Source organism: Ostrea edulis, chromosome 3 (assembly GCF_947568905.1).
Source record: "Ostrea edulis chromosome 3, xbOstEdul1.1, whole genome shotgun sequence".
In the NCBI taxonomy this organism is placed as follows: domain Eukaryota; kingdom Metazoa; phylum Mollusca; class Bivalvia; order Ostreida; family Ostreidae; genus Ostrea; species Ostrea edulis.
The window spans coordinates 76,549,625-76,572,382 of record NC_079166.1 but is presented as its reverse complement, the minus strand read 5'-3'; the positions used below and the strand labels follow the sequence as shown (position 1 = coordinate 76,572,382).

The window sequence follows — 22,758 nt, the reverse complement described above, 5'->3', positions numbered from 1 at the left end:
GAAACTATCGCCGGTGGCGGCAATTAGTAAATTTCTAACTTCTGTACAGTAGAATTGCTTTTATTGACAAGATGGAATGGGGGGGGGGGGGGCGAATTTGATAACTGTCTCCCCTCATCGTTTGTTTTACCGCTTGTAAACGAATCCCTATCATTCTTACTTTGATTATTTGAAATAACGCATATTTTCCCGATTGTCGGCAGGGGCGAATCCAGGAATTGTTACTACGGGGGGGGGGGCACTTTATGAGGCAGTGGGTCCAGGGTGAAGCCCTGGTTGGGGCCCAGATGGCGAAACCCCCCCCCCCCCGGCTTTTACAGATGTTATAGGACTTGAAATATTTCTCCTATTTAGTCATTTGTACTATTTTCTATCATTTTTTATGAGGTGAAATTAATAAAATTACGCAAATTTTAAGGTTTTTTGGAAAAAATTAAGTTCTCCCAATAATGTAATTCAAGAAATTAAAAGATTTTGTCATTCATTTCTACGGGAGTGGAAAAAAATATTGCTTCTTTTATCATTGAGTACATTTTTCGAATTATGATACCACGATTTACCTTAAATTTAAAAAAAAAATAGGGGGGGGGGGGAGCGCCAGCTGCACCCCCTTAAATCCGCCACTAGTCAGTGTTGTCTTGTTCTAATTCTCAAACTCCGTCCCGTTTCCATTCCGTCTTTTAGAACCTTCGTGTCATATAAAAAGCCGGCTATGTACAAAACACCTTTGGTTTACTACCCGCAAACTTTCGATCATTTGCACAGTTTTTATTATAGATAGGAAAATAATCGCTGTACAAACTTGCATTTATTTAGCTGGGGAGACTACACGTGATGTGACAATGCCTGTGTAAATGTGCTCTGTAGCGAATGTGAGCCTGCATGAGATCACCCCCATGTCTTTTATTTTGAAGTTTAAAACTACATCGATTGCTGTCCCGATTTAACCAAGAAGATATTTAAAAACCCAAGGTGAAGGTTAAGCCGCAGATAGCGTCATATTAAGTCGAGAAGTGGCTAGCGTCTCTCTGATAATGGAGATCCAAAATACCCTAATCTACTTCATTCTCAAAGTGCATCTACAGGTAGGGACCACATAAATTGTAAATGTTCTTGAAATATTTCGACAATTCATTGTTGTAACCATATACAATGCCATACATGTTATATATTGATAGAATAATAAAAGTACTTTCGTTTTGCTAGTCCATTCAGTTGTAAAAGTTTTGTGATACAGGTGTTTTATAAGGAGGGCGGGGTCTCCTCCCCCGTGATGCTCGGATGTTAACACTGCAATATGATTAGCACATCCACTCTTGTAATCAGGGCTTCATTGGACTGGTCACATAGAAAGAAAATTCACCATTTCTGTAAATACAAGGACGGGATATAGATTTTGTGCTAGAACACGGATAATATAGCTCATAGTCAGTACCCCTCAGTAGTTGGGTAAATTATTAAGAATTTCTTTGAAATTAGAAATACTATTGTTTTATCACAATTTCTATTCCTTCTTGACCGTAAAATAATCATAGATTTATTACATTGTATACTTTGTTTATAAGCTGTATTTTCTTTGTAGTAGTTACCCCATATAATATTGTTGGTTATGTACAGATTACCCACACTTTTAACAAAAGAAAACACGCCAAACTACATGGTACAATGACTAATAAACAACAACAGTGTAGGCAGTATCAATTAGTACCTATCATAAGGGTTATCAAATATACGTTCATGATCAAAAACATAGAGTTCCATGTAAAACTTATACGGTACCAATTTTGATGCTCCAGATGCGTATTTCGACAAATAATGTATCTTCAGTGATGCTCAACCGAAATGTTTGAAATCCGAAATAACTATGAAGTTTTAGATCTAAATATAGCCAAAAACAGCGTGCCAAACAAGTGGAGCCAAATTCGTCCAAGGATAAGAGCTATGCATGAGGGAGATAATCCTTAATTTTGAAATGAATTTCTAAATTTTATAACAGCAATTAAATATACATCCGTATTTTCAAGCTAGTAACGAAGTACTTAGCTACTGGGCTGTAGAGACCCTCGGGGACTAACAGTCCACCAGCAGAGGCCTCGACCCAGGGGTCGTAATGTAAAACATACGGTACCAATTTTGATGCACCAGATGCGCATTTCGACAAATAATGTCTCTTCAGTGATGCTCAACCGAAATGTTAATCAAACTGTCAATAATCACCGTAAACACACGTTAGGTTAATGTAGTTCTTAGAATCCATCAGGGAAATTGCTTATATACCTCTAGAAATGATAATTCTGAAAGACAAATACTGAAGTAGGATTCAAACTAGACTGGTGTCCGGCCCTTCCCATGATACTCCGCAGATGAGGGCCAAGGCACCAGGCTAGGTTTCGAACACAAGTCAGAAGCTGAATTCATTTAACCACTGAACTTATGGAAAAAATAAACAATGAGTGTTTTATATCACATAACTATATACTAGCATTATATGATATATTTATGCTATTTGTGAAGGATATTATAATTTGTAGCAAAATATCTAATGTGATTAAATTATAGCTAGATTTAAACCGGGGTGGATATTAAGTAGGTCAATATCATCGTGCCTTTCCCATTCCGTAAAGGTAGTTGGCTTCAGCCCTCTGGGGCCTCGGCTCCGTTACTTTTAAGGAATACAGATATACTTGAACATTACATTATACTGTCTGTATCACATCACATTAGATCTAACTGAACTACATGCTTGTACATGTATATACAAATAAAAATATACATGCATATAGAAATTAGCAACATGCATGTATATACATATTAAAAATATACATGCATATAGAAATTAGCAACATGCATGTATATACAAATTAAAAATATACATGCATATAGAAATTAGCAACATGCATGTATATACAAATTAAAATCATGCATGTATATAGAAATTACCAACATGCATGTACATGTATTCACAAATTAAAATCATGCATGTATATTCAAATTAACATCATGCATGTATAGAAAAAGATAACGATATAAATATATAGAAAAATCAACAACATACGTGAATATAGCAATTAATAACATTCATGTATATAAAAATTAACAACAACCATGTATAGAGAAATTAACAACATGTATCTATGTAGAAATTAGCAACATGCATTTATAATTATATATATATAAATTAACAACATACATGTATATAGAAATTACCAACATGTATCTATGTAGAAATTAGCAACATGCATTTATAATTATATATATATAAATTAACAACATACATGTATATAGAAATTACCAACATGTATCTATGTAGAAATTACCAACATGCATTTATAATTATATATATAGAAATTAACAACATACATGTATATAGAAATTACCAACATGCATGTACATGTATATACAAATTAACATCATGCATGTATATTCAAATTAACATCATGCATGCATGTATATAGAAATTAACAATATACATGAATATAGAAATTACCAACATGCATGTATATACAAATTAAAATCATGCATGTATATAGAAATTACCAACATGCATGTACATGTATATACAAATTAACAAGAGCCATGTATATACAAATTAACAAGAGCCATGTATATACAAATTAACAACAGCCATGTATATACAAATTAACAACATCCATGTATATACAATTTAACAACAGCCATGTATATACAAATTAACAACAGCCATGTATATACAAATTAACAACAGCCATGTATATACAAATTAACAACATAAAATGTATAGAGAAATTAACAACGTAAAATGTATAGAGAAATTAAACAACATGCATCATAATAGAAATTGATAACATTCGTGTCTGTAAAAATTAATATAGATATTTACAACATGCATGGATGGGGAAATTCAGTATTTAAATTACAGTCATGTAATAGGAATTGCATATGATATGATAAATGTAAAATGGTTAATTACATCTTTGTTATCCAGGTCTTCAAATCGCTTACTATCTGACTAACAAAGATACAATCCTCCTTAATATACGCTATAATATAGCTCTTATACTAACAAATTTAAAGGTGTCAGGAAGCTAGGGTCCTTATTCAATTAAGGACATAATGCTGAAATTGTTTAAATACAATCGTGGCTTGATTTAGCCAAGTTTGTCAATCAATAGAAGAATTATCACTATTCTGAAATACATCGGTAATGTTTAATGGGTGATTCCGAAATGTGCCACCATGCCTGGCACGTACACAATTTAATATACTTCCATCCATAGATACATATACAGTAAAACTCGAATATAGCGAACACGGATATAGCAAAATTACGGCTATAGCCAAGTGAAAACGATTTCCTCGGCAAATTCTATATATATTCTATATAAAATTCTGCGTTTATAACGAACGCAGATATATCGAAGTATATTCCTATTCCCCTTGAATTAAAAATGAACGTAAAAATCACCTTTTATAACAAATTTATTTTTTTCATTTTAATCTCTTTGTGATTTTAACAATCGCTTTCCATTGACATAAAGGATCCACACTTATTACAAAATTTATGTTTGTATTTTTTTCAAAAAAGGTTGTTAACGCAAAACAATACTTACACATACGTTTAGGAAATATATTGTCGGTATTGTTTACTATTCTCGTTAATTAAATTTGAAGTTTGATTGCATTTATTTTATCGTACACTCCTTTATTTGTGTAAAGCAACAAGTAAATGTCAATTGCAATAGACTGTACATGTATGTATTGCGCAAAATTTTGTTGACATTTCTCTCTCGACATGTTCTTGCATGACTTAATAATCCATCAAGATAAATTAACGTGTATATTTCTTGTATAAAAATATTTCTTCTCGAATATATATATAGGCTTCATTTCTTTTAAAGACAATGCAAACGCAAGTATATCGATTGCTGCTTTCTTAGAGAACTGATATACATGTAGAACAAATCAGTTTTATAACGAATTCGTTATATTTGAATTATGAATTCGCTATAAACGTATAGCGAATTACGCTTATAGCGAATTTTTATAGAGGGTCCCCAGAAATTCGCTATATCAGAGTTTTACTGTATACATATATGTGCGTGCAAAATGTACGTCCCTGCATACATCCATCCATTCATTCATCCATGTATATGTAACGGGTCAAAGAAGTAAATGAACACCGAACTCCAAGTCCTGTTTCTCGAGTCCGAGTCTCTTATTTAAAATGATTTAATTAATGTACTGTACATAATATGAACTCTGAAATATACAATAAGTGATGGCAATATTTCATACAGGGATTTGTTTAGGGTCTGTAGGGGGCCGAAATAAGGCCCCATTCCCAATGTTAAAAAGCAGATATTTCCCCCATTTTTGCTTTGAAATTCCCAAACAATGAAAACAAATCGAAGTAGGTTAGCCTTATTGTATATTCTTGACAGGCCCACAGATTACAATTTTTGCTTCAAAATTGTTAAATAAACCAAACTGACAAAATTGAAAGTCAAACCCTGATGCACCCTGGTATGGTTTTCTCCCTACCTTTTTGTATGGAACAATGTCCCCAATTTCTAGCAAATGTTGCTATTTTTCCCAATAGAAGGGCCCAGGCCCTTGAAATGAAGAACTTGAAAAAACCCTGTCATAATAAATCAATGACAGTCATATAGACAATCAATAGTGTAAAATATGCAATATATACACATATAGAAATGAATATTACTTCTGTAAGAGTTATCTCCCTTACATGAATGAATTGGTATCTATTATAACATTTGATAGCGTATAATGTACTCAATAATATGTAATGATAAGTAGAAATATGATAAACATACTTTATAACACACAACACAATGTACCTGATTATGGATCAGGGTTCAGTCTGACTAAAATGGTCGGTGTTATACTCGTACAGATGTAGTATGGGTAAATGCCTGTTAATTAATAAAACATTTATATACCACAGGTATACTATATAATTTATTGTACAAAATAAACTATATACAACTTTGATTTATAATATACTCTCTCACTTATCACTTTTACTATTGGTAGAGTTTCAATTGAAATGCAGACAATTATAAAAATTACTTTAATGAAGTATGAATGTTAAAATTAATAGGTAAATGAATGGTAAAAAGAAACTTATAGTAGTATGTCGTGCATCTCAAGTCTTTGAATATCTGGAAAATACCAATTGTCTATAAGAAATGATTGAGTCAATCACGCTGGTAGTGCAATTTGGTAACTATACCAACACTGTTTTATCATACGGTTCAGAAATATGGGGTTTTCACAAAGTTCAAGATGTTGAAAAAGTGCATATAAGCTTTTGTAAAATGCTTTTAGGTGTAAACAGTAAAACCTTCAATAATTTAGTTTACTGCGAACTTGGTAGAGTGCCTCTAGCAATCAAAATGAAACTTAGAATATTTAAGTATTGGCTTAAATTACAACAACCAAATAACTTATTTTAAAAGCGTGTTATGATGAAAAAGTTTCCTGTAATGATAGTTGGACTGTAAACATTCAAAGAGAACTGGCAAATTTAGTTTTATCTTATCTTTGGAATGTCTGAAATGTAAATAATAATACTTACAAGTTAATTGAACATTTTAAAATGCCTTCAATTTGATGATTTGAGAAAAAAATATGTTAAGAACTTATATTATACAAAAGCCAGTGTTTTCAAACTGCTTAAACTACTGAGTGTTAAAAATACTAAAGAACTGATTACTGTTGGAAAATGATTACAGTATGCTATTAAGCTACAAAACTCTCATATGGTGTGATACTGAATTTGTTGAATCCAAATTGTACATCGTTGTAACATTGTTGTCTACTCACTCTCCACAATTCTTGTTTGTTTTATAATTGTATTTATATATATGATATCCAATGAGCATGGGGCTCACGGAAATAAACAATCACTCAGTCACATGTACCTTCTATGTCTTTTTAAAATTTTCTCCTTTCACATCTCATTACCCGCAATTTAACCCGGACACCCGGGGAAATTCTTGACCAATCAACGGGCAGAATTAAATACAGAACTGACCAAATCTATTTCTATTTTTTTGAATAGATAAAAACAAGTTAAACTGTATTCAATTTGGTTTATTTCAATTCCTCAAATTTTTCGGCTGAAATAAAAGCATAATAAAAATCCAATATTACCACATGTATACCTATGTACGTACATACATACATGCACACATACACACGTACATATAGATATATATACATACTGTATAGACATAGATACACACATACGTGCATACATACATTTATTGAAGATTGTAAAGTTATTGTATCAACTTATTATCTATGATTATAGCTATGAGTGGCATTGTTGAGTCCTGTCCTGGGAATTCTACAGGATTTGCTGAAGCGTCGTCCAGACTGAACTGTGGTCGGGATCAGTATGGGAATGATCAGTACATCTGTGTCCCTAACTACAATAAGACGGCCCTCGTGGAGTTTTGTTATAATGGAATTATGGGGTTCAGACAAAGAGGTAATTTATTTATCAAATATCTATTTTAAAACCGACACCTATAAAATTTCCAACTCTATAAGGAAACATGGAAAAGATATATCTGAAAATACTTACTATCCGTTAGTGTTACAAGGTTGGCGGTTTGTAATGTAGAAATAACCAACTCCTGGCTTAGGGTTCACAATTCAGTCATTTATTGCATGAGAAAACGAATGATGATGATAACGACAATGGTTACAATAATGAATGCAGTGGTGATTACAGTGGTGATTACAGTGGTGATTACAATGGTGATTACAGTGGTGATTACAATGGTGATTACAATAATGATTACAATGATGATTACAGTGGTGATTACAGTGGTGATTACAATGGTGATTACAGTGATGATTACAGTGGTGATTACAGTGGTGATTACAATGGTGATTACAATAATGATTACATTGGCGATTACAATGGCAACTACAGTGGACCTAAAAGACAGAACAGTAACAACGGATATCACAGTGATTTATGATTAATAGAACGTGCATTTCACCCTTAAGAGTTATCTCCCTTAACTCAAATATAGTAAAATATACTTTACTCAAATATTTACAGTTGCATTACAAATGATGTAGCACTATGAAATTACATGTTCTAAATATAACAAAAGGTAATATTTTTTGATTACCTATGCTATGTTTTTTGATTACCTATCTATGGGACAAGGCCTAATTCATGGAAACATCAAAATGCTGCCTGGATGCGTCTATTCTATTTATAACAATATATCATTACAGTACTATATACACTATAATAACTATAGATATAATATAAGCATATACTGAGGTAAAATAACTTTTAAATTGGTATTTTCTGTTCTTCATAATATTTAAAATTTCACTCTTCTCTCAAACAGTGATATTAGCAATATATACATATTATGATAAATGTTCATGAAGTTAATACTTACTGTCTGGTCTGGATTTGAAGGTCTAAAAATGTATTTTGTCAAAATCGAATGCCAGATCAGCTCAATGATACCAAAACTGCTTAAATTAAAACCACAACCAAACTGACCAAAAACTCTCAAGGTTCTAACTGAATAAAACTGAGCTCTACAGCCAATGAAATAGGAAGACCTGTGAACCTCTTCACTCACTTATTACACTAAGTAAATAAGGAGGTGGATCTGGGAATTTGACTTAGATCATAAAGAATGCTTTTAATTTCATATTTATTATGATTACATTGGTGATTACATTGTAACACTATTATAGACTTTTCGTATTCATTAAAATATGGTGTCATATAAAATATACAAGTTAAAACACACTGCTGCATTAGTACCAGTGAATTAAATCTAACCTTGGTTGTGGAGCGACACAAACAAATACACAGCCTATCATAGACAAGGTATATCAGAGTTTAAGTTGTACAGCATGTAGTTGAGTCTTATGAATAGAAAACTTAATTTGTATGTTTTGTACCTGATGATTTGCAGGTGTCCACATATATTATTAAAGTTATCAGAATATCTTTAATTGAATTTGATTTTTATGCCCCCGAGATCGAAGATCGGGGTGCGTATTGTTTTTGTCCTGTCTGTCATTCTGTAATCCTGTAATTCTGTCATTTTGTCTGAAACTTTAACCTTGTTAATAACTTTTGAACCGTAAGTGATAGAGCTTTGATATCTCACATAAGTATTTCTTGTGACAAGACCTTCCCGTGGGTACCAACATGTTTTACCCCGTGACCTTGATCTTGGAGTTTGACCTACTTTTTGAAAACTTTAAACCTGCTAATAAATTTTGAACAGTAAGTGATAGAGCTTTGATATTTCACATGAGTATTTCTTGTGACAAGACCTTTCCGTGGGTACCAACATTTTTGACCCTGTGACCTTGGAGTTTGACTTACTTTTTGTAAACTTTAACCTTGCTAATAACTTTTGAACAGTAAGTGATAGAACTTTGATATTCCATATGCGTATTCCTTGTGATAAGACCTTTCCGTGGGTACCAACATGTTTGACCCAGTGACCTTGACCTTGGAGTTTGATCTACTTTTTTTCAAAAATGTTAACCTTGCTTATAACATTTGAACACCAAATGGTTGAGCTTTGCTAATTCACATGAGTATTCCTTGTGACAAGACTTTTCCGTTGGTACTAAACATTTTGACCTTGACATTTGACCTACTTTTTATTTTTTTGCATTGGTCATAACTTCTAAATGGTAAATATTAGAGCTTTCATATTGTACATGAGCATTTCTTGTGACAAGATCTTTCTACTGGTACCAAGGTATTTATCCTTGTGACCTTGGCTATCTTCGGAATTGGCCATTATCAGGGGCATTTGTGTTTCACAAACACATCTTGTTATACAAGTGCATACTGAGGATACTAGTATTCATTATGTAGCAGTAATTGTGGAAACCGCTAATGAAACAATTATGCTTAATGATACAAACTACATTAAGGGGTTCATTTGTTACGCTTAATGATACAAATTACCACATTAAAGGTATACAGTATAAACCGTGAATGATACAATCTCCCCATACGACACAATTATATCAGTGAGTATTCCCCTTTTCCCCTCACAGTGCTGCTGCAACGCTTACTGATACATTCACAAATCTTCAGTCCAAACCTCTAATGGTACAACAAATTGTATCATTAAGCACCGCAATAGCAATGCTTGATGCTACAAATCTACAATCTTTGTTTGAATTTTTCTTTTCAGGTAACCCAATTTTCCCATGGGGTTCAACTCTTTTGGGGGTTCATAACTGTAATAAAGATTTGAAAATTATTAGCTCACCTGAGCCAGTGACTCTCCAGAACCACTGGATCAATTTCACCCAAACTTGGTTAAAAACATCCTTGGGTGAAGGACTTTCAAGTTTGTTCAAATGAAGGGCAATGCCCCCTTGAAAAGGGGAGATAAACACATAAATGCAAAATTAGGGTAGGGCCATTTAAAAATATTTTTCTCAAGAATCAATGAGCCATTAAAGCTGATATTTACATAAGAGCTTTCTGACAAAGTGCAGATTCAAGTTTCTTCCAATCATGTCCCCGGGGGTAGGATGGAACCACAAATAGGGAAAATCTTTTAAAATGTTATTCTCAAGAACCGATGAGACAGAAGAGCTAAGTTTTACATGAAACCTGACATGGTGCGTATTCAAATTTGTTTAAAGCATGGCCGCGGGGGATAGGTTGGGGCACAATACGGAATCAAAGTTTTAAATCGGAATATATAGAGAAAATCTTTAAAAATCTACTCAACAACCATTGGGCCAAAGAAATTGGTATTTACATTAAAGCATTCTGACAGAGCAGATTCAAGTTTTTAAAAATCATGACCTGTAGGGGTAGGTTGGGGCCACAATAGGGACTAAAGTTTTACATGCAAATATATATGGAAATTTTTCAGGGCCAAGGCGATTCAGGAGAGTGATGTGACCCATGGGCCTCATGTTAATCCCAGGGTGGATGGGGGTATTGAGGGATCCTTTAATCCCTAACCCCGCTGTATCTGCTGAATGTTTTAATTATCAATCACACCAACCCACTTTCTAGCTCGACATCTGATTATATCTTCACCGTCTGTTTGTCTATGTGTCGGTAAACTTTTAACAATTTTTCGATTTTTTTCTACAAATCAGTGTTTGGGTAAAGGAGATTCATGTTTGAAGGACATGTCTCCTTGAAAGGGGATAAAATCAGAACACAAAAATATGGAGGGGTCATTTAAAAATCTTAAGAACCACTTTGAAATACAATGCATGGAAACTTACAGATGTAGAGTAGATTCAAGTTTGCTCAGATCATGACCCCCAGTAGTAGGGTGGGGCACAATAAGTGATAAAGGATCAATGTTTCGCATGCCATGATGCATGTAAAATATAGGAAGAGTTTCTTCTCCAAAACTACTGGCAAGCATAACCTACTAAATATATCAAACTGTTCTAGGTAGGTATTTCATATTTTGTATGAAGATTCTTTATGACAAGACCTTATTATTCACTGACAAATTGGAACTTGTAACCTTGACCTTGAAGATTAACCTACTTTTTAAAAACCTGACCTATTCATTATCTCCTGAATTGCTTAAGGTTGATCTCTCATGTTTTGTATATCGATTCTTTATGACAAAACCTTGTTATTCCGAGAAGTTCCAACTTTTGACCTTGGAGTTAGACCTACTTTTTAAGTCACCTGAGTAAATTCAGGTGACTTATTGCAACTGATAGTCGTCTATCGTCGTGGTTAACAATTGGACATTTTTGATTTCTTGATAACTACCCTTCGAATTCCTTTCAAATTTGGTATGAAGTATCTTTGGGACAAGGGACAAACATTGTTAATTTCAGAACTCTTGCACCTCCCCCCCCCCCCTTGGACGTTATGGCGAGGCAAACACTGTCCAATTAAAAAACCCATCTTCTTTATCAACCGCACCTGTGTAAGAAAAACAAAATGCATGGTTGTGTAACGCAGGAAGGCCTCTTCAAATATTGTAAATTTCATGATCCCCGGGGTAGGAGTTCTGATCCCAGGGCGGAGCCAAATGTGGTATAGTGTTTACGTGTAAAACACTTGAATAACATCTTTTTTCATCATTTATTAATTTTTTATTTCACAAATATTGACATAAGACATATGAACACTTGTCATTTTTTTCTAACCACTTTCATACTCACACTTATACTTTTGTTGGTAAGTGCTTGCGTCTTTAATGTGATTGTAGAATAAAAACTATAACAATACGAAGTAAATAGATAAAAGTACATGTGGCCTCAAAAGTTAAAAAAAAGATATTGCTTAAAATAGCAAACTTATGATTTTTGTGTTGTCAAAAAGGGTTTTCCATACATGCCAGGTATTTTCAAACTTTAGTATTTCTAATTTCTGATACGCATAACGGCATCCATTGCCTCTGAGAATTGGTACACGCCTCCCGGTCCTCCAGTCCTCTTTAGCTGAACCTGATTTCGCACCATGATAGAACAATTGGGATCATATACATTGGTTATATATTGTGACTCTTCAAATTGATGTTGCCCTTCGGATATCAGAATAATGATTATAACATGTTGAAATATGAAAATGTTTATTGTTAACTTAACTTCTTGCACTGGCTGTGCTTGTATTTCAATAAACACGTGTAAATTATAGCGAAGAGGACTATTCCGATACTAAAGTAAAGGAGGTTATTATAGAGGGTGAAAACTGACTCTATAGTGAGACTTCTCCCAGAAGTCTGGCTATGTAGTGAGAATTCACCGGGGAAAGTCTCACTATATAGCCATTCTTCCTGGGGAAGTCTCACTATATAGCCACTCTTCCTGGGGAAGTCTCGCTATATAGCCACTCTTCCTGGGGATCTCTCAATATATAGCTACTCTTCCGGGAAAAGTCTCATTATATAACACCGGTACGGCGTCCAGCCAAAACAATTCAAGCAATGAAACAGTTTTTGATAAATAAATCATAAGTTCATAAATATGTGTTCTTTCGTTTCTTAATTCTTGATAATTGCATTCTACATTTGAGAAATTCGTCTCTTAACGTCAATAGGGGATTTTCGATTCTCCCATGTCGGTGTTTATTCTGCATTTAGTGACTAATGTGTTTTATTTTTTAGCCATAGTTATTTTCGGTTTATCATCATTAACAGAAATTCAGATGAAGCAGCAAGGTTATGTTAAACAAAAGGATAGGCTAAGTTATACTGTATACTGCCCGTTATTATGATAACTCCGTTTGATTTACTGATTTACATTTACTCATTAGGTAATTGTTTGGAAGTCAGCGAAGGAGAACTTTTTAAAAGAAGTTGTGCAGGGTTTGTTGAAGGCTGTCCAGAGACGCATTTCAAGATTAATACAATATACAAATGTAAGAAAATATGTGTAATTCAACACGATCTTAATATTTTTATAATCAACAACGCGATATGATATCAAGAAGTATTTTAGAATATTTACACCATTCCAATTTGTTTAGATCCCGCCTGCCTGACAATCAACACAGACTACAAATGCTATATTGCTGACCCGTCTTGTCCAAATAAGTAAGTTATGAACATGGATTAATAACGTGATACATTTGATATATTGGGTTTATACTTAATATCTATTACAATTATGATAGAACACGGGAGTTCACTACAGAGGACACCAGGGGAAGCTCTACGACAAGCTTCGGGACGACCTTCTCTAACACAACAGAGACATATGACTCTACAACGCTACCTACAAACGCCGTACCTGTTGGGGCGATTGTTGGAGGACTGGTAGCTTTTCTGGTCATCATTGGAATTGTAATAGGAATCATTGTCTGGAAAAGGAGAAAGAAACGGAAGAGAACAGGTACAATCATTGTGATACTATGTATTAATAAGAGAAAGAAACGGATGAGAAGGGATAAATTAGGTACAATCATTGTCATGCTATGTACAAATATGCTTTAAAAACAAAATCGTGATTTTGTATGTTATGTGTAACAACTTTCATTCGCAATGGTTTCTATCTTATCTTCTTTTAAAATAAAACTCATTCGTCAATGACATAATATTGCATAAACACGTGTCTCTTCTTTTAGGTAATACAGAGGAGGCGGAGGTGGAGTTGATAGGTAATTGAACTTTTTAGTATTGCTCATTTAGAAATATCAATATAAAGATATATATAAGAAGATTGAATTTCAAACAGCCATAATTATTTCATATTCTGATAATTTTGCAGTTTCAATGAAACATCCTGAAATCTGCGTCGTGTCCAAAACTGATCACAATATGGTATCAATTAGTCGTTTTTCATTCGTTCCGTACAAGTACATCCCGAATACGTTTGTAGTGTATTGGTCATTGTATTCCTTGACAATGGAAAAAAAATAAACAAGAGAAATAAGTACCTTAACAAGCCACATCCAATAAAAACACGATACAACTCCAACGAGCAAGGTAGTGTCCTGATCACCGATAATGGTGCATTTTCTAAGTGTTAAGAAAGAAAAGATGAACATAAAGTATAGAGTAAATGATAAGTATCATAATGCAACCGTCATGACAGTTTCGTTTTTAAATCTCTCTGGTAAACCCTGAAATATTACATTTAACGTTAAACATAGGACAAGGAAATCTTATTATGGCGTCGAGCTTTGCTCGAACGGCATCTAGTCAGCGTGTACGACTGAATCAGCTGAAAAGTTTACGCGACCGAAGGTGTCAGACTATCGATGCTTCCGCGGAAAAATCCCGCGCTTTTTGTAATGGCGTATGAATATCTGTACTGTTTAATGATTTACGACATATTAAAGTTGTTAATGAGAAACAAATGAAAATTATCACATTGATGTACTTTATAACATATAAAAACTTTCACAAAAAATAAAAACAAATAAAATAAAAATTCCAATTTCAATGCGAACTACATTTGCAAAGTCACGTGATGTCTGAAACGATAGCGTGTCTAGACGAAAGATAGCGTGGGTTTCGTTTGTAAACATTGCGTGCTGTTGGCGAAATTTAAACTGAGAAATAGTGTATCGCGGATTATTTATGGTCATTATATTTTAGGGTAGGTAATGTTTATTTGACTGTAGCATTCTCAGTAGGGTATTAACGCATCTGTAGGTTTGCAAATCATTGGTCAACTCGGTATATAAACACTGGCACGTGTTAATGTTATTGTAAACAAACGAAGCGCGGAAGCATTCATTATTATAAGGCTTTCAAGTAAAGGTTTTTGTGGAGGTAAAAGTTACTGAATTAACAATTTTTTTTTTTAATCTGACTAGATTTTCATCTCTTGAGATGCTAGCAGTGATATATACTACAAATGGTCCATAGTTGTTTACATTGCATTGTTGCACATATTTTTTATTAAAATTTTGGTTTAAAACTTATTTCTTGTATTTATTATGTTATCAACAAGTACATGCAATGCTGCCCTTTACAACTATTAAAAGGAGAGTTCTCACAACAGTTGACTTTTTCACTAAATATCTTAATGCACAAATTTTCAGTTCTTTGTGAATTACATCTGTGCTTGGCTAGCAAGGTTCAATTCCGACGGTCCGATAGTCTGACGGGCCGGTAGTCCGACGGTTCAATAGTCCGACGGTTCAATAGTCCGACATGTTGACCATCACCAAAAATGTGAATTAATAGAGTTGAAATTTATTCATGTCAGGCATTATTTTAAGGAAATTACCAGAAACCGCCAAAATCGACACGGCCTGATTATAAATCAGACAATCAATTTCTGACCAAAATCATTCAAGTGTAAACTTACGGCGGCGTAGAAAGGCCATATATAAATATATTATTCGTTCGGACGAATTAGCTATTTGTTCGGACGAAATAGAAAATCATTCGGACAAATTAGCAATTTGTTCGGACGAATTAGCTATTTGTTCGGACAAATTAGCAATTTGTTCCGACGAATTAGCTATTTGTTCGGACATATTAATAATTCGTTCGGACAAATTAGTAGTTCGTTCGGACGAATTACGGATTTGTTCGGACGAAATAGACATTCGTTCGGACAAATTAGCAATTTGTTCGGACGAATTAGCTATTTGTTCGGACAAATTAGTAATTCGTTCGGACGAATTAGCAATTTGTTCGGACGAATTAGCAATTTGTTCGGACGAATTTGTTATTAGCTATAAGGCAACGCCAATGCCGTAGTCAAATACCGTAAAGTGTTGGTAGGAGAGCACAAAACTTAGATTGGGGCACATGCTAAAATGGGATTCAATTCCAAAATTTTCCACATAAACGTCATGAAGATGGCGACGGTAACCTACATAATCACCCCAACCCCTGAAATAACAAGCTAAAAATGGTAGGAATCACTACACCCTGCTCAGTCTTAAAAGTTTGAAGTAGGCCTCAAGTCCCCCCCCCCCAATCCACCGGTAAAAGTTTTTTAAATGAAAATTTTCTGTATAACGGGGCATAACACAATCAATAAGGAAATCAATTTTTGTATGGGACGACAATAACGCAATTATGCGCCAATCAGAGCCTATCTAAGTTTTTCAACGCAAATCTGTATATCCAAATTTTATACCAATTTTATGGTATACCTTTCTTTATTGCAAATAACAATTTTTGAACAGAAATTTCTTGCACTAGAATTAAGGGGAGGATGTTATCAAACAACATTTGATATAAAGATGAGGATCTCGTTTGGGGTCCCAGAAGTGTAAGGAGGGGGCACATACACACTCTTGTCGCCACTCCCTACTTTTGAAAGTGTTAAGGGGACACGAGCAGGCGCGTGGCATCGTTTTTGAAAGGGGAAAGCTGGGGACCAGCCAGAAAGGATGGGGGGGGGGGGGCAGCCGAACAAAAAAGAGTTTTAACATGTAATAAAGAAGAAAGGGAAAATTTTTAAAAAGTGAGGAAAGGATAAGCCCCCCCCCCCTCTGTTGCTACGTTCCTGACGAGTATCCGCTGGCAGCCCTCCCTACAAGCCTATATATATATCTGTATATATATGTATACCTACATGTATCTACATAGCTCTCTATAAAGACACGATGAAAATGTTCCTTAAATTCAGCATACATACAGACACAGACATACATACAGACACACACACAGCGAGTAGGAATGAATGAACCCACAGGTGGTGGAAAAAGGAATGAAGCGTAATCAACCGTGGGCTTCCGACGATGCCGAAATATGTAGATGTAGGTGGGTACCTGTAAATTGTGAACCGAAACGAAAACCCACCGAAATGAAACGAAACAGATTGTATAACCGAACTCTTTGATTAGAAATGGTATCTTAGGCCCCTGTGAAAATTACCACATATAAATAAAATTCGCTTCCCCTTTGATGTAGGCTTTCAGCGTGACTAATACACAGTTTTAAAAGCTGGAAAGGGGGGAGGTGGTAAGCAAAATGAACATATCCGAAGTTGATTAAATAACATGTACAATTAGTTTCAGATCAATAAATTTCAGAAAGGAGAGTTACAGTCTCAGAGGTCTGGAGAAACACACTAAACAAGGGGTGTGGTCGCTGGCGTTGGATCCGCCTTTGGGTATAGATACATTGTTTTAAGAAACTGGTGTCTGAGAAATTTGAAAGCAGGAAGAGCTCTTAACCTTTTATTTTATCTCTAACTGCTGAGGTGCGAGTACTTTCAATAATGGAAAAAGTTAGATAATATACCATATTATATGAATGCAATTCGGTAAAATATATATACATGTGTTATTAAAAATTATTATTGATATGTAGTGAGTCTTAATATACATGTAACTCTATACATTTGTGGTGTTGCTAGGACGGGGAATTGAAAACGGGACGGAAAACAGAATTTTTTTATGCAATAATAGCAGGGGGAGGTCGGCATTTTGTAAACTCAAAAGGCTTATGAACAAGGGAAGCAGAAATTACAAAGAGAACGGGAAGACATACTCAGAATCCACCGTTTGATATACTACATACAAATACACAATATCCACATATATACATAGATTTGTCTTTAGAGCAAAAAATACTGAAACGTGTATTTATGCCGAACTGTAACCCTCTGTTCTGAAATTTATGGATCCGAAACTAATTGCACAGGGTATTCAATCAACTTCGGATATGAACTTTGTGCTTACTCACCCTCTTCCAACTTTTAAAACTTTGTATCTGTCAAGCCGAAAGCTTACCACAATGGGGAGGCGAATTTTATTTATATGTGGTAACTTTAACAGGGGCTTAAGATACCATTTTTAATATTATAATTAATAGAGTTCGGTTATACACCATTTTTAATTATTATAATTAATAGAGTTCGATTATACAATCTGTTTCGGTGGGTTACGTTTCGGTAGATTTCGTTTCGTTTTGCACTTTTGGGGTACCCGATGTAGGTCGAACCCGTTCAAAGTTTTCCCACTGTGCGATGTTTTGCTCTTGTGACGTAAAAAATCGCTCTGGCACACGGCACTTAATCCTGTTTTCTGCTGCCTATTACATAACGATCTCTTATATGTGGCCACAAATTATCGGAGTTTCGGACTATCGGACCGTCAGACTACTGTACCATCGGACTATCGGACCGTCGGAAAACTGGGCGGTCACCGGCTAGCAAAGATGTGTGAATAATTGAGAGCAATGGTTGATCACAAAAATCTTCATTATTTAATAACATTAGATATTGTAAATAATCCTTTGAAAAATATTCTGAAGAAATGAATGGAATTGTAAAAAAAATATATCTGTAATTGAATTTTTTTGTGAAAAGAGCTACTGTACAGATGTATTAGAAGCATTATTCCTGTATGAAGGATAAATATTGTTGGTATTGCTTGAATTCAAAGCTGTATGTGTGTTTTTAATACATGTACAGCTAATCTTCGTTATCGGGAATATGTAAATAGAGTTGCCAGTCCAAACCACTTCTTTTGTGTGTGTGTGTTATCCTTGTTATCGCAAATCCTTGGATATCTCAAATTTAATTTCAGTCCTGTTGAATTTGCAATAACAAGGTGTGACTGTAGTCAATGGCATCAAAATATTCACAGGAAGAAGACTCTCCATTGAGATTTATATAAAGCTATATCTACTCTGTGTACATACAATAAGGGATGAAGCATTGATAAACTGGACAGTACATAGTTTCATTATAATCTTTGCTTTCTTAGCACGACGCCATTGTGGCCCTTCAGGCCTTTGATATTGTTAAATTAGTATCACAAGTTGTTCCAGACAAAAATGGGACAAAACAACCTTTCATTGATTTATCTATTGAAAGTTAGATATGCCGTATCATTTTGACATTTTCATAGACTCATAGAAATAAAGAATATCTTTATCAAACTGTAAAAGTTAGACATTTTATGCAAATTATAGGAAGATAAAAGTAATCGAACTCACTTTTTATTCATAATTCATTGTCCAAATAGTGTAATGAACAGTCGTTTCGACAGAAGACGTGGTAGAGAAAACAACTTTAGCAATGGACGTGTGAGGGAGAGTCAAATTTCATATTTATCATGAACTATTTCAATACTACGCATATGGGCATATAGTAAAACAAATCTAATGTTTCTAAGTACTTTTCCCGCACACTTGCAAACAGCCTTGATAAATGTCAATCATTCATATATGTGCTGTAGAAAAATCAACGTATTCTTTCTACATTGAATATATCAGTCCATGCTTAATAACAATGGATATTATGAAATCATTTTATGTAGACTGAGTTGTATGCAATCCCCACATATTTGAATTCAGAGGCAAGGCTATAAAACCAAACTACGCTGTAAGTGTCGCATAACTCACTTTGTTTTTATGAAATGAAGGATGTGTCAAAAACCTTCCAAAACATTGAGGAGGTGTTTATCAAAGGCTCCTGATCAACAAAGGCTGGATGTGTCTTGAGCTTTCCTCTGGTATTTTTATTGACAATTGAAAAACTATTTTTCCTTGTAGAGAGACGTCATTCAAGACCGTCTGATGACGACATTGGAGAAAGACAAAATCTTGCAAACTTACAAAATGAAAGTGGATCGCTCGTCAACAATGCTGCAGGTGTTTCTGAATTTACACTTTTGTGGGAATCACTTACAGATAAGGGTAAGTATTGAATATTTTTGTTATAGCTTTTTCTATAAGCAACTTAATTTCGATCATAGATAACACACTTTGCACAAAGGATTCCTGACTAGAAAAAAACGTCCTTGCAATCTCAACAGTATCTGATGGCACACCACTTACAATACATGCTAAGACTGAGACGGAAACTGACACACTGGTGTATGACGTTATCCCTGTGTCCGAGTGGGAGGAAGGAAAGATTCTGATTTATTTGACAGCAAACTGTACCTACCATGTCAGTTTCTCCATAAATACGTGCTATTAGATTAGCATAATTTTTGTTGGAAATCAATCTATTTCCCTTCCATTATCATTTTTGTCGTTTTTATGCCCCGTCATGGATATGACCGGAATATTGAGTGTAAGTCATGCCCTTCTTCCATCTTTCCATTCCTCCGTCCTCCCGTCTGTCCTTCCGTGTCACGTTGTGTTTAGCTCGTTTCAAAGAAACTATTCAAAATATCTTTATCATGTCTTATCTGCTGATGCATATTGGAGGCATCTATTCAACTGTATCGATATTTGTTTTACCTTAACAATTTCTTTGACCTCACTTTCCCTTATTTGGTGTTTAGCTCAGTTTCATATCAAATATTAATACTATTTTAAGTGTATATTGACCGGGATCAATTTGTGTAATTCACATGTTTATTTGCTCATTTGCAAACTATCCATTAGTAAACGAATGTTTGTATATTTTGGTATATTACGTCATTTTGTTTAAACGTGGTTTATTACGTCACTTGTGTTGATCATGATGATAAATGACATGTTTACTTAAAACGTGGTGTGCTAAATCATTAGACATTTCAATGATTATCCAGTAACAATAACTGAGCTACGGAATACAAGAAGGTTTGCTCATATATGGGTTTTTCTACTTCCAAACTGCGGAATATAAATATATTTTTCTGAAAACTATTTCGCTGATACATATTAGTAGTAGCTGTTCAACTGTAGCATTACGTGTTGACATCGATCTTCGCTGTGATATTCACCTCAATATTCCCTATTTGATGGTTACCTCAGTTTCAAAGCTATTATTGAAGATGTGTTGCCCTTTTCTGAGTACCATCGTGTCATACATATGCATATGTATATGAAAGGTGAAGATAACAAACAGTGATCAATCTCATAACTCCTATAAGCAATACAAAATTGATAATTGGGCAAACGCGGACCACTGGACACACCAGAGGAGTAAGCATCCCCTATACAAATTTCATGTGAACATAAATTGCTTTTTTGTTCTTTTTTAAAAAGTAATTTTGAGTAATGATAACTTTTTCTATTGATACCTAGGTAACATTTGACCTATGCAAAATTTATATTTATCTATATGGCCATTTTCTTCGACATTTTGTAACTTTAAGTAATATTCAGAGTGAAATGAATTGGTGATACGTGAGTCAAAAAGTTCAAAGATATCAAGAATATTTAAAAAAAAAATCATTTTTGAATTAGAACACTTCACAATTCCATAGAAATAATACATTAGATTGATAAAGGAACATGTTTTAATTTTTTTTTTTTTTTTTTTTTTTTTTTTGCGTGACATGACTTGAAAACAACTGTGATTAAACTATATGAAAGCTTTTCGAGTAAATAACAATAGAAAAAAGAGTTTTAAAAATTATTTTTATTTTGATTCCAATTGTGATATGACTTGGACACAAATCAGGTTTACCTCTATAAAAAGCTAGCACCACACCGCAATAAATTCAGTAAAGGTTTAAACACCGGAACATGTACTAATACAATGAAGCGAATTACCTCTTGAAAAATCACAGTATTTCTTTTCTAATTCTTGATTTAATGAATGAAGACGTGAATAACAACTCTCTCTCTCCATTGAATACCTAAAATGTTTATTTTACACAAATGCGATTTTCCCCCTCATTCGCCCTTTCGGGCATCTTAATCTGCATGATTGATTTTGAGCAAAATAGGTTCGGTATTATAATTGTTTCCATAAAATTAATAAAAAAAAATTCCCATTTTCAATTGGAGAGAATATCGGGCCATTAAATGGTACCGATAAAAAACCTGATTGTTTCTTATTGCATTACCAATGTCACATGTTCCTTCTTGTTTTAAGGGGGAAATGACAATACACATATATTGCTCTTCCACGTCTTCTTGTCAGATGTGTATTGATTGTTTACCTGATACTTGATGAAAGGTGAAGATGAAGAACAGTAATCAATCTCATAACTCCTATAAACAATATGAGATAGAGAGTTGGGCCAACACGAACCCCTGGACACACCAGATATATCTTAATTTACATAAACTCCTCCGATAAATCAAGTACCTAAATTTGGTACAGGTGATTAATGCTTAACAAGAGCGATATATTAATATATGAGTATACACCTTTCCTAAAATTTTATGTTTTCCCTCTTCCATGGGGGACATGTTTAAATTAGACTTTATGTCTGTCTGTTTGCTAAACTACCAGTCTGTTCGTTTGTCCCTCACAAAACCTAATAAACGCGTTTCTTCCTGTATGACTTATCAGATAAACTTAAAACTGTATACATGGTTCATTGCCATTTGTAATATTCGTATTGCAAGGATGTGGGGATGCAATTATTTTCCTAAAACATGCAATGGATCTAAAACGGTTTGGGGATGTAATATAGCTTGTGAATAGTTCTCCTAT

General features: G+C 34.2%; 1 protein-coding gene across 1 annotated transcript; it reads left to right on the top strand.

The window, feature by feature from the left end:
* The first annotated feature begins 928 nt into the window (after positions 1-928).
* On the top strand, positions 929-20,358 carry LOC125676213 (uncharacterized). The gene is made up of 7 exons (XM_056161022.1): positions 929-1,085; positions 7,316-7,495; positions 13,271-13,375; positions 13,484-13,550; positions 13,631-13,848; positions 19,929-20,072; positions 20,192-20,358. The coding sequence occupies exons 2-7, from the start codon at positions 7,318-7,320 to the stop codon at positions 20,356-20,358; spliced, it is 879 nt and encodes a 292-aa protein (XP_056016997.1). The 5' UTR covers positions 929-1,085; positions 7,316-7,317.
* The last annotated feature ends 2,400 nt before the right edge of the window (positions 20,359-22,758 follow it).